This window comes from Mustela nivalis (assembly GCF_964662115.1).
Source record: "Mustela nivalis genome assembly, chromosome: 15".
Lineage (NCBI taxonomy): Eukaryota > Metazoa > Chordata > Mammalia > Carnivora > Mustelidae > Mustela > Mustela nivalis.
This window is the reverse complement of record NC_139034.1, coordinates 43682173-43696405: the sequence shown is the minus strand read 5'-3', so window position 1 is coordinate 43696405 and position 14233 is coordinate 43682173. Positions and strand designations below refer to the sequence as shown.

The following is a 14233-nucleotide window of genomic DNA, read 5'->3' as shown; positions in this document are numbered from 1 at the left end:
AAAGATAGCTTCCAGACAAGCTATAAAGTTGGCCACGGATTTAGCTTTTGTGTTTGAGTAACAAACCAATCCCTGCAGGCTCAGAAGACCCTAGGAATGGCTTGTAAAAGGTTAGTTGCTATTTCATGAGATTTTATTGGTCCATGAGGGAACCATGCTGAAAAACCATTTTGCTTCCCACATCCGTTCTTGAGCTTCATGGGGTCCCACCATCATTTGTACAAGCTGATAAGGATATGACAGATTGGGGTCAGAGGCCCCAATAATGACTAAATTCTTCAGAATACTTGAGGAGATCCTACCTTTAAGAAATTTCCATCATTATGGCCCTTTTTTCAAGTTTTGACCAAGGAGTGAGAGATACCTGAGAAGGATCACCCATAACTTTTGGTGGTTTTATCGTAAAGGTAACTGTTTGATAGTCTCTTCAGAGTGGAAAAGGCAGTTCAGAGTTACAATGTGAGTACTCAGGTAGTGGAAGGTACAGCAGTAGGAGGCCTGTCAGTGTTATCATCCTTTATTTTAGGCACCTCTTATGTCTTTAGTTTTTCATGATTCTTTTGCTATAAATCTTTTAGTGGAGTTAATTTGGAATCTTGAAACCTTTTAGAACATACCCCATTCCATTTAATTCAGGAATTCTTGATTTTGAGTGCACTTTTTAGATGAACGATCTTGGTTGCCATTAGTAAGAATTTGCTATTTTTGTAGATATTTATATGTTCTGTAACCATAGTTCTTAGACACAAACTCAACAGGTATGCTGGAAGGTGGTATGCTCAACTTTTTGGAATTTAAGGATCTCATTAAAAAAAAATTTTTTTTTTTTAAAGCTAAGCCTTTGGATCTCTGGGAGTTAAACTAATACTTAAAAAGGATGTGCCTCTGTGGGTTGTGTAGTGTTTGCTGTGTACCTCACTGCACAGAAATTGAGGTTGTCCAGTGACAACCTCAACCGGTCGACCTGACCTGTTCCATGACCAACTTAGCCTAACATGAGTCTTTAGGTTAGGTGGCAAGAACTGTAACAGCTTTTAAATGCTAGACCTTTCCTTGCCAATTTTTAAGTTGCTTCCCAGACTCCTTTTGTGTAGATAAAGGCTAATACTAAACAAGACAGACAAATGTGTACGCCTTAATACACCAGCAGTAACCAAAAGATGTTGCTGCAGCCCAGATAAGAAAAGCCCCCGTGTGGCCACTATTGTTCCCACCATGGAACCTTGGACCAGGAGAAGTATTAAAGCATCAGACTTAAACAAATGGGGACTGGGGGCTCCACATAACTGGGGAACTGCTAACTCCCACTAAGAGTTCCCATGTGGATTTGGGGACTGAATCAAGGGCCGGGAGTTTCCACCAATTAAATAAGAATTGTGACCTAAACTACCAGCTAGCTGCTCCAGATGTCTAACTGACTAGAAACCCAATTAGATTAGAAACTCAATGCAAGAGCTGAAGTCAGAACCAAGAGGAACTTGGAGCCCTCAGAAATGTCAAGGAAAAAACTCAAAAAACATTCATGGATACCATTCCTGTGTTTCTGGTGGTTTCCAAAGCTCCCAAAAGCTCGCTTCATATCCCATTGCTGCCTCTAAATCTATTCAAAAACAAAATTCAACTGAGTAAATGTGAAGAACAAGCTGGCCTTATTCAGAAATTTATGAATTGGGCAGCATCCCATCTAACATATAGTAAAGAGCCGTAAGAAATAGAAGACTTTTATAGGCTGAAAGGGGGTGAGGTGAGGAAAGGGTATATTATTTCAGGCAAGGTCACCTTCCTTTGAAAAGATCAGAAAGGTTCGATTGGGCACATTCCCTCACTATGCTGGTCAGGTAATTCCAGATTGATTGGTAACCTTTAATTACGTTCCTGGATGAGGCTTAAACTGCAGTTTGGTTAGATATAAAGTCATGGCTTGGTGACATGGGGCTCAGCACAAGCGGCTCCATTTTGTACATGTTTCTTTAACAAATATCAATTATTTCCTCTATTCAGATACCTTTTATCATTCTCTTTGTCTTTTTTGAATTGGGGGAGTAATTGCTTTGCTGTTTTTTGTTTTTATGTAATGGGTTTCCAGAAGAGTCTCTTGGCACTCCCAAAAGATTTTGACTGTATACAAAATGCCCTTTGGCTCTTTTTGTCATTTTTACACATTTTCAATACAAAAGGTAAAATGAACAGCAAAATGAAACTAAGGGAAGACAATTATTTATAGCATCAGTAAATCAACAGTAAGGAAAACCACAGGGAGATGGGCTGCTGGTGGCTGCACTAACTTCAGTTATTGCATAGATTAAAAACATATATTTGTCACACACTTTACTATCATGTACACCCAGTAGTGCTTTAAAAATTATATTTATGGGTTATTTTTTTCTCACACCAAAGTAAAGCCATTTCTGGGGTGAAACAAACAGCTACTTAGTAGGTCAAAGTAATAGTTAAGAGCAAAAGGTAAAAAAAAAAAAAAAAAATGGGGAAAAGAGACCAAACTTCGAGAAGTCTGAACTGAGGCAGTCAATTTAGGACATGAGAGTCTTGTATTCTTCCTCCTGTCAAAGCTGCCACAGGTTCACCAGTGACCACAAAAGGCAGGAGCTCAATTTTATATTTCACCTGAGAGCTGGCACTTCTAAGAAGCCAGTGCCCATTAGAACCACAATGTGATGGGGGATCAATATGGACTTAAAGGGAATACTACCTCCTTCTAAACCATAACTGAGATTTCCTGCCACTGAGAGGGTTTTCCCCAAGGGCCATCAGCCAGGGCCTCAGCCTTGTCTTAGCTTAAGCATATCAACTGTTGGCTGGAAGAGTTCCTCATCTGGAGGCTTAGCCGTGTCCATTTATGTTTACTCTCTTGTCAGCAACTTTCCTAGTTTCCCGTGTTACTCAGGGAAACAAGGGGGAAATGAGCTCAGGCTGGTAGGTGTTTTTGTTTCGGCTTTCTACTGTTTGTTTAGTTGTCATCCACTTCTCTAGTCCGCCAAAGGTCATGTGGGATCCAGCCCTAAATCTAGTTGAAGGTTTTTATTCTCATGTTTAAGTCCAGGGGTTTCTCTGTATTTAAGAGCCATTCAACTTTTCAACAGGTTTCAACTTCTCATGCAGTTTTAGCAGGTGGGGGGGTGGAGGGGTGCTCTTGTGGGACTCCAGAATCAATTCTTAGAATGAGAATCATCTGAGGAATTAAACTGAAATTGGGATTTTTGGTTTTCCTTTTTTTTTCTTTTTTGTCTTAAAGGAAAATCGCATGTATCCCCATAGTTTATTTCCACAGAAACTTAGAAACAAGATGTGTGGATTAGATTCCCTTACTGACCTACTGCTAAGAATAGCAGCTGGTCCTTGCCATCTGTACCATAATCACCAATGGTCCTGTGTATTGGCCATAGTCCTAGATATACTTCCCTTCACAAACATCCATTTTAACATCTTGTAAAGCCCTGGATTTGATTCATAAAATAATAGCACAACCCTCCTCTCTCTGGAGAGTGAAGCAACCATTCTGCTTTGCCTTGATACGTTTTAGTTTCCATTTAAGAATGTATACTGGCAGGGATTTGAATTGGTGAGATATAGAAAAGTCTTTTTTTTTTTTTTTTTTTGATACCCCAGGCTTATCTTTCATTGAAAGTGTCCAAGGGTGTCGTTCTAGTTTCTTGAGAAAAGGCAGTGAGCCCACTGGCTTCAAATTACGATTTATTTTATGCCTTTGAGCACCTATGGAGAGTTCTCTCCAACTTAAAGTATTGTGCCATCCCCCAATATTTGAAGTGAACCATTTAAAAACCAAGTGCATGTTTTTGTGTGGAATTTGTATCTATAGGTCAGCCCACATGAAGGCACCAATAGCTGATGTTTACTAGTAATGGCAAAAGCCACCTGGCTTTGAAACCAGCAGTATAATCAACGTGAACGAGCCTCCTGCCTGGGAGCTTCCTTCTACCTGTAAACATTGTGGCTAGTGGCAGTGGGATGGCAGACTCCTCCATCTCAACTTTATCAGCTTTGCAATTTCAGATGAAACTTCCTCAGCTCCACAGTTTGGGACTCCCGTGACTGGGAACAAAGTGAAGAAAAAGAAACTGCAATCGTCTCCCACCTGGAGACTACTGAGGTGTGGAGAGATAAATGTGAGGGCTGCAGTGAAGAGTTGTTCTCTAAGAACTCTAAGTTCAGTCTTAAAGAAGCCCTGGTGCACTTTCTTTTTCATTTCTTTGGTGGTTTCAGGAATGGCCGCTCTCCGTTTTGTGTCATCTTGTCTGTCGCTTCTCATAAAAGATTCTCCACCTGAAACCACAGAGGAGTTAAATGCCAGCTTGGTTTTTCTCTTATCTGTGGGCGTGCTGTAGGAACAAAATAATATTTGGAGTTTCCTTAAAAGGGTGGAAATGCTCTTGCCTGCATTGACCCGCCCAGTGTTATCCACCTGAGCCTCCAGAGAAGTTCAAAGAGCCCACAGTTAAAGAAAAGCCGGGTTCTGCTAGGCATTTCATCCTTGGATCTGGCATAGGCTGAGTGAACGAGGACTAAAATATCCAAGTGGATATACAGTCCTTGCTGTTAGCAACACACAGTTTATTAGTGACCTTGACAAGAGCTGTTTCAGAGGAGTAAAGGGTCAAAAGCATGATTGGAGTGGGTTCAAGAGAAAAATGGGAAGAGAGGAACTGAGACAGTAAGAATGGGCAATTCTTCTGAGATGTTTTGCTGTAAAGGCAGTCAACAATTGAGGTAGTAAATGGAGGATGTGGAGTCAAATACATTTTTTTTTTCCTCTAAAGATTGGGGCTATTGCAACATACTTGTATGCTGAGGGGAGTGATCACATGAAGAAGGAAACCTTTCCTATAGAGAAAAGAAACAGCTGCCAGAGGGATGTCCTTGAATAGACAAATGACAGTAGCATGTGGTACTCACTGTGAAGGTTTGTCTCAGAGGGGAGCACAGGAGACCCTGAGGAGGGAAGGAGTCTATATGCAGTGAGTAGCTATCGGAGGCGGGTGGAAGCTTATGGGAGTTCTTTCCTGATTGTTTCTCCGAACGAGTTAAATGACAGCATAGGAGAACACGTTGAACATTGAATAAGAAAGGAGAAGGTGTGAAATATTTGTCTAGGAGAATGGAAGAATGAATGGACGAGGGAATTGCAGTAGTAGTAAGGTCATACTTGAAATTCACTGTCACACATTTCAGTAAGATCCAGAAAGAAAAAAGGAGCATATGTATGACCTTGGACATACTGTACTGAGATAGTTTACATGGGTCTGGGATCTGCTTTACATAGTTATTGAGAGAATTAAATGTGACAGAAAGCATTTTGAGGTATAAGTACAGGATATGATTATTGTGAAACTTAGCTTGGAATTACTTAGCACTTTTCTTTGGCAAAAAGCTTTTCAAATTTGTTTAAGACAGCCTTAGTATCTCTAGAGACAGCATTTGGCTTCTGCCACTGATTTACTCAGTAACTAAGTCTAACCAAATGCCTTAACCTCCTTTTGCTTTTACCTCTCAGTCTATAAAATGAGGGTGGTAATGTTTAGAGTGCAACACATGCGTTATAAATAAAGGTACTGTATAAATGCAAGCTGTTAATAAAATGATATTTCAGGCCTCACTGGTACAATCACCAGAAAGTCAGAACGGTCAGCTTTGGGTGGTAGATGCATCCCTTAAGAAGCTTTTATAGATGGCAGCCTTGGTGGCTCAGCCATTTGAGTATCTGCCTTCAGCTCAGGTTATGATCTCTGGGTCCTGAGATAGAGCCCCATCGGGCTCCTTGCTCTGCGGGAGTCTGCTTCTCTCTCTCTCCCTCCTTTTGCCCCTCCCCATTGCTCCTTCCCTCTCTTAAGTAAATAAAATCTTAAAAAAAAAAAAAAAGCAGCAGCTTTTATAGAAGTGGAAAACAAGCATCTTGAAGTTAGTATCAGTCACCCACATTGGTTGCATTAATTCTCATAACTACTCTTTGATGTTGATTATTAGAACCTAAGACACAAAGTTTAACTTGCTAAAGCCAAGCAAAAGTGTGGATTTCAATCCTCAAAATCCCATGCTCTTTTTTCATTTTGCCACATATAGAATTGGGCTTGAACCATTCATAGCCAGAGAAGGTATGGAATACTTTGTGTCTATGATGCACCCATATTTCAGCCAACTTAGTGTCGTCTTTGCCATAACAACTGGAGCTAGAGTTGCCCAGCATCAGAATACCAGCAACTTCATTGGCGGCATCCTCCTGATAAAGTCGTTTACCAGAAATCAAATGACAGGAAAAGACAGGAGCATCTGTGACAGTAAGCTGACCAAAGATTTCCACTTAGCTACAAATGCAGTTCTCAGACATTCTGGGGACAGGAGGGTGGATACTATAAAAAAGAAATAATAATAAATTTGCACAGTCATTGGAACTGCAGGAATACTATGACCTCTGTCCTCTTTACTGCAAACACAATATGTACATTATAAATTATAAAGCATAAACAGCTCTAAGAAAATCAGTGCTCTGTTAGATTTTGATTTTTGAGTAACAATTGGCCATCTGATAGAGGAGGGGATAGGAAAACTGTATTTATTTTCTTCCAACAGCTAAAAGGTGATCATACTTCTAAAATTTGTTGAGATTGTCCAGGAAAGTGTGTAAAATACTCATCCATCACTGGAAGCCCCTGGTCAGGAAATGACAGGGCAGTAAATATCTTCAGCAGCCACCTTTTAATGTACAAGCTGTTTTCGGTTGGAATTTTCAGCACTCACATAAAACACACTGTCATGAGTGACTGCTTGTGCTCCAAAGTCATTACTATTGGGATAATGGAACATCTCTCGGCGAATAACCAAAAAACTTTAAATGTCATGTCAAGTTTGTTGAAGCCATTTTCAAGCCCTGTTCAAGGTTACATGAATATTGAGGGTGTCTGTTTTTTACCAGCTGGAGGTCTAATAACTCATAAGGTTGTGCGATAGGCCAGTCAGTTAATTAAAAGAAAATCCAGCATTCCCTGTGAAAGTCAATCAGTCAGAGCCATCAGTCCTGAGCTATTGCGACTCTCCCCTTTCAGCCTTCCACACCGGGTTCAGTGTCACTTATCAATAAAAATATACATGTGTGCATATGTATACAAGTCTGTGAATATATGTGTGTATATTTGATGGACTAGGCCATAGTTTTGATTTGCTAGGAACATTTAATTTGCCTGCCAAATGCAGTATTACTTTTGAAGGAAATCATTGAGTTTTTAAAGACCTAGTAAAAAAAATTTCCTTTCTGTTTTAGTTTTAAGAAAAAACAAAACAAAACAAAAAATCTCATTAGTATTGCAGCTAATGTATATCTTGGGTCCTAGAGTATGGAGAGGATTTCCTTACTCAGTACCTATCGAGCACCACTTTGCCCCAGGGCCGTTTTAGGCCCTGACGTTTAGAACAACGTCCCTGTCATCTTGGAGCTCACATCCTAGTAGAGAGACAGACAGTGGACCAGTAAGCAGGTATATGATGTGTCTGGTGGTTAGAAGTTCTATGAAGAGGGGTCAATGTGTGATGGAAAGGGGCGGCGCTCTTTCTGTTGAACGGTCCTAGAAGGCCTCTCTGCTTAGTAGAGCATCTGAGCAGAGACCAGAAGGACATCAGCATGGATGCTAAGGAAAGGGTTGTCTATTTATACTTTATTCTTAAACTACATGTATTTATTTCCAACCTACCTTTCTCTGAATATTTTAAGAGGACTTGAGAATAATTATTTTAAATCAATGTTTCATAATGTGCAGTCCTTCCTTACCACAGTGATAAGTCTCTGTTTCTCTCTTCCTTACTGTAGAAAACCAGAAAGTGCATTTGACAGAAGGGTCACGTTCACACTACAATATCAATTGCAACTCAACGAGGACTCCAGTCGCCAAGGAGCTTAATTATAATCTAGACACTCATACGTCTACGGGGAGGATCAAGGCAGTTGAGAAGAAGGAAGCCTGTAATGTAGAAAGCAACAGAAAAAAGGAAATGGAACTTCTTGGCTCTGTTTCTAAAAACGAATCTGTTCCCGAAGTTGAAGCCCTGCTGGCAAGATTACGAGCTTTATAAATTAAACTGGTAAAAAATGATTAAGCCAAATATAAAACCATGCTCTAAGCGATACCACTTGAAAAAAATTGCTTTTTATATAGGTGACTTTATATAGTTTAAATTATGGTCTATATTAGAAAAATAAAGCTAAATAACATGATTGCAGTGCTTTTTCTATGTACTTGTGGTCTTGGCTTATTCAAGATGGTAATGGGTTTTAATGCTTTTCTTGTCTCCTAGTATTCATGTGTTCTATATTTGGTGGTGAAATTATACATAATGCTTTAGAAAGCAGGTAGGTGGCCATGTGTTCAGCAATGTGTCCTGAAGAAAATACCATTTTTCTAAGTCACTGTAGTTTTTACTGTACTGTTTTCAGCATTAATGAATCTCAAATCATTGGTATTAACTCTTGATATATATACATATGTGTGTGCATATATGTATATACATATCCCATGCATGTTGTTTATATGGGTCCAAGTTTCTCTTTCATTGGATCTTCAAGCTATCAATGTAACATCAGAAACATAAAATGGAATGTAAGAGAGCTGTGAGGAAATGCATGTAAGCTCATTGCTATCATTGTTGAATTCATGTTCATTAGACCCTGTAAGAGACTATAAGGCCATTGGGCACATATCCAAAAATGATGTACTAAGAATGTATGCACTTTTTGTAAAACATACCTGCTTCTGTATCAAGAGGATATATATGATACTGCAGTGCTGCCCAAAGTCTGAACTGAGAGAGAATTTTTCCCTTGGTAATTGTGACTCTGGGATAGAATTGCCATTTTGAAACTTCCCAAGTAACAGATTTTTTTTTTTTCTGTGAACAAACTTGAAATTGCAGTTTCTTTGATATGACAATCAATGAGTTTAACAAATTTCTAAAGTGTGTCAAGGAAGGTTTTCCTATGCAAATGTTGCAATTTTACCTCATTTGGGGCATCACATTAACTCTTAATTCTATAGTCAAGAAAATAAAACTTGCTACTTGCACTAAGTGAAAAAAAAAATTGGGGCTTTTTTTTTTTTTTTTGTAGTTAGCATATTCTGTGGATAAGCTGTAGCTCGACTGTGCTCTGCCGTCTATCTAAGCATCTATTTGGCTTTATTATGTGCAGTAAGTAAATGACTGCTCTTTTACCTTCAGTTAAAAAGCAGTTATGTGGAACCAGTCTGTGAGGTCCAGTGCTTTTTATTTCCTTGTTTAAGTTGCCACCTCCTTTCAGCTCCAAGTTAATAAAGTTAATTAATTAGAACTATGAACCAGGCCCCATTTACAGACATTGGGGAATGGTGCTATCCACAGCCTGTGTAGGAAGAAATTGTTCTCCTATGCATTGCTGAAATAGGAATTGCAACTGGAGGACAAAATGCATATTTTCCTGAGAACAAATCCTCAAACTCAGAAAGGTGAAGGACATTGACACATTTTAGCAGACAGGACCCCAATGACCAGAAAAGAAGCTAAATAAAAGAATGCTGTCAGTTCTTCATGTGATTCTGCAAAAGACTGGGGCTTTTCAGAGACAAAGCTGAAATCCAGCCAGATAGTTTGGACATACCGGGTGGCAGGTAAACACTCCAGAAACTTAGGGCCAGGGAGCAGCCACTCGGGAGCAGCAGCCTGGCAAGTAAAGGGAAGTGAAGATGACACAGAACCCCAGGGGCAGAGAAATGCAGGCCAGGCCTACACCGGAGCCGTCAGGCCCCAGAGCATCTGTCCACAGGAGCTGAAGGACAACCATCTAGCAGGAGGACCAGGAGCCCGAAGCTAGCTGAACACCAGCGGGGGCTGGCCTCCTGCAGCTTAGCAACCCACTCTCTCACCATCACTGACAGGAGTCTGTGCAGGCCCGAATAGGGGACCATGTTTTTTATTTTCCTCTCCACAGCTTAAGAGTTCACAGCAGTAAGAGCCAACCAAGAAACAGCCAAGTGCTTCTGCAGAGATTTCACTGATAAATGTGCCTTCAACAATGGGTGGGAGAGTACAATTAGGGTTTTATGAAAAACTCTTAATATTCCTTTAGCCAACTGTAGCTGGGAACTATAGTGATGACTTTTAATTGGAGGGCAGGCATTGAGATACAATTTCATGTTTTTGAGCAAAAGGTCTATTCATTTGAATTAGCAGGTCAACTTGAAGCCAACACACAGCTCAGCACCTGTGATGAAGATGTTCCACCCAGGCCAGTGACAAACCCTGAATAGGTTCTCAACCCCTCTCTGGTCAGTGTAGAGAATTTGGCAAAAACACACAGAAAGCTAAGTGATCACTGAGTTGTCCAAAAGCAAAGACCTGCTAATAAGTTTTCCCAGTCAAATAATTGAAGTGATTTAAAAATAAGGGAAGCAATCTAATCATAAAGCACATCCCATCTCTCCCTGCCCCCCCATCATCTTCAGGGGATATATTCAAAGATACCCCCCCAGGGGATGCCTAATTGCACATAATACCAAACCCTATATATATTTTGCTTTTTCCTATACAAAGTTTAATTTCTAAATTAGGCACAGTAAGAGATTAACAGTAGTAACTAATAATAGAATAATTTTAATAATATGCTATAATAAATGTTACATGAATGTAGCCTCTATCAAAATATCTTAACGTAGGGGCACCTCTGTGGCCCCCTGAGTTGAGCATCTAACTCATGATTTTGTCTCAGAAGTATGAGATTGAATCCCATGTCAGGCTTCATGCTCAGCAGAGTCTGCTTGAGTTTCTTTCCCTCTGCCCTCCCCCCACTCACTCTCTCTCACTCTTTCTCAAGTAAATCTTTTAAAAAATTGTAGTGTAATCATAGTGTACTATACTTATCCTTCGTTTTGTGGTGTGAGATGATAAAACGCCTCCCTGATGATTTGAAATGAGGGGAAGGACACAGACATAGTGTTAGGCTGCTATTCACCTCTGACCTTATGTCAGAAGGAGGATCCTCTGCTTCCAGATTATTGTTGAACCACAAATAACTGAAAGCATGGAAAGTTAAACCAGAAGTGGAGGCAAGAAGTGTACTACCCTATATGCATGTATGTCCTTTGTTAACATTTAAATATTCAAAAAACTATCAAAGTTTATATGAAGAAGTAGACATTTCAATAATTTATATCAAAAACATTGAGTTTCCTGTTAAAAACTAAATCATTTAGACTATATCTATGCTATATTTCATCATATTAAACTCCTTTTTGGGTAACCACAGGTGGGCTGGGAGCATATTTCATGACTACTTTTGTGACAGCCTTATGTACTGACTATGCAACTTTTGGAAAGTAACAGGTCCTAAAAAAATAAACAGCTAATTTGATTGAAACTCAGAAAGGGGCATTCATATTCTTTTTCTTCATATTAATTATTAAAATTGTTGAAGTCCATCAGTTGAAATCTGGCAGTGTAACAATAGTCAGTTTTGTCTAGTTAATTGTTCAAAGTAGTTATTACCTGTCCTTGCCAGGCAAGAATGTTCTTAAAATGTGTACTAGGGCCAAACTCTGACACCATTTTGCTCTAAGAGTTACGCTTTAGCAAAAACATATGATCTTGCCAAAGAACCACAAGACTGGATGGCATTTCAAAACTGAATTCAAATCTCCCCATAAAACCTAATTAATACAGGCATTAGTGATATGTCAGAACTAGAGTTTAGAATGACAATTATCAAGGTGTAAGCTAAGCTTGAAAAAAGCATGGAAGAGACTAGAGAATCACTTTCTGGAGAAATCCCTTTCTGGAAAAATAAAAACTAAAATCTAAGCATGTTGAAATCAAAAAAGCTATTAATGAGGTGCAATAAAAAAAAATAAAAAAAAAAAAAACAGGCTCCTACTGCTAGGATAAATGAGGCAGAAGAGAGAATTAGTGAGATAGAAGACCAAATGATGGAGAATAAAGAAGCTGAGAAAAAGAGAGACAGATAGCTACTGGACCTCAAGGGGAGAATTGGAGAGATAAGTGATACCACAAGATGAAACAATATTAGAATAATTGGGAACCCAGAAGAAGAAAGAGAGAGGGGGGCAGAAAGCATATTGGAGCAAATTATGGTAGAGTATTTCCCTAATATGGCAAAAGGAATAAGCATCAAAATCTAAGAGACACAGAAAATCCCCCCTCAAAATTCATAAAAATAGGTCCACACCCTGTCATCTAATAGTAAAACTTAAAAGTCTTAGTGACAAAGAGAACATCCTGAAAGCAGGTCGAAACAAGAAGTCTGTAACATTCAATGGTAGAAATATTAGAATGGCAGCAGACCTAGGGACAGAGACCCGGCAGGCCAGAAAGGATGGTGCAATGATATATTCAGAACACGAAAAGAAAATTATGCAGCCGAGAATACTATATCCAGGTAGGCTGTCACTGAAAATAGAAGGAGAGATAAAAAGCTTGTAGGACAAAAAAAAAACTAAAAGAATTTGCAAACACCAAACCAGCCCTACGGGGAAGATTGAAAGTGGTCCCCTAAGCAAAGAGAGAGCTTAAAAGTAACAGACCGAAAAGGAAAGAGACAATATACAGTAACAGTCACCTTACAGGCAGTACAATGGCACTAAATTCATATCTTTCAATAGTTACCCCGAAGGTACATATGCTAAATGCCCCCAATCAAAAGACACAGGGTATCAGAATGGATAAAGAAAAAAAACAAGACCCACCAATATACTCTCTACAAGAAACTCATTTTAGACGCAAAGACACTTCCAGATTTAAAATGAGGGGGTGGAAAACAATTTACCATGCTAATGGATATCAAAAGAAAGCTAGGGGGGCAATCCTTATATCAGATCAATTAGATTTTAAGCCAAAGACTATAATAAGAGATGAAGAAAGACACTATGTCATACTAAAAGGGTCTGTCCAACAAAAAGATCTAACAATTTTAAATATGCCCCTAGTATGGGAGCAGCCAATTATATAAACCAATTAATAACAAAATCAAAGAACACATCAACAATACTGTAATAGTAGGGGACTTTAACATTCCCCTCACTGAAATGGACAGATCATCTACACAAAAGATCAATAAGGAAATAAAGGCTTTAAATGACACACTGGACCATATGGACATCCCAGATATATTTAGAACATACCTTCCCAAAACAACAGAATACACATTCTTCTCTAGTGCATGTGGAACATTCTCCAGAATAGATCACATCCTGGGTCATAAATCAGGTCTCAACCAGTAGCAAAAGATTGGGATCATTCCCTGCATATTTTCAGATCAAAATGCTTTGAAACTAGAACTCAATGACAAGAGGAAAGTTGGAAAGAACTCAAATACATGGAGGCTAAAGAAAATCCTACTAAAGAATGAATGGGTCAACCAGGAAATTAAAGAAGAATTTTTAAAATTCATGATTTGGGACACAGCAAAATGGTCCTGAGAGGAAAGTATATAACAACACAAGCCTTTTTCAAGAAATAAGAAAGATCTCAAGTATATAACCTAACTCTACACCTAAAGGAGCTGGAAAAAGAACAGAAAAGAAAGCCTAAACCCAGCAGGAGAAGAGAAATAATAAAGATCAGAGCAAAAATCAATGAAATAGAAACCAAAAGAATGGTAGAACAAATCAACGAAACTAGGAGCTGGTTCTTTGAAAGAATTAATAAGATTGATAAACCCCTGGCCATACTTATCAAAAAGAAAAGAGAAAGGACCCAAATAAATGAAACCATGAAAGAAAAGAGATCACAACCAACACCAAAGAAATACAAAGAATTATAAGGACATATTATGAGCAACTATACACCAGCAAATTTGACAATCTGGAAGAAATGGATGCATTCCTAGTGACATATAAACTACCAAAACTGGGGGCGCCTGAGTGGCTCAGAGGGTTAAAGCCTCTGCCTTCAGCTCAAGTCGTGATCCCAGTGTCCTGGGATAGAGCCCCACATCGGGCTCTCTCCTTGGTTGGGAGCCTGCTTCCTCCTCTCTCTCTCTCTGCCTGTCTCTCTGCCTACTTGTGATCTCTCTCTGTCGAATAAATAAATAAAAATCTTAAAAAAAAAAAAAAACTACCAAAACTGAACCAGGAGGAAATAGAAAACCTGAGCAGACCCATAACCAGTAAGGAGATTGAAGCAGTCATCAAAAATCTCCCAACAAACAAGAGCCCAGGGCCAGATGGCT

The 14233-nt window shown here is 39.2% G+C and overlaps 1 protein-coding gene across 1 annotated transcript in view; it reads left to right on the top strand.

Moving 5' to 3' along the window:
* DIAPH3 (diaphanous related formin 3) overlaps positions 1–11415 on the top strand; it is a 497180-nt gene extending 485765 nt beyond the window's left edge. The window contains exon 28 of the mRNA XM_082700281.1: positions 7835–11415. Within this exon, the coding sequence (XP_082556407.1) occupies positions 7835–8097 (263 nt within the window). The 3' untranslated portion in view covers positions 8098–11415. The remainder of the gene's footprint in view (positions 1–7834) is intronic.
* The last annotated feature ends 2818 nt before the right edge of the window (positions 11416–14233 follow it).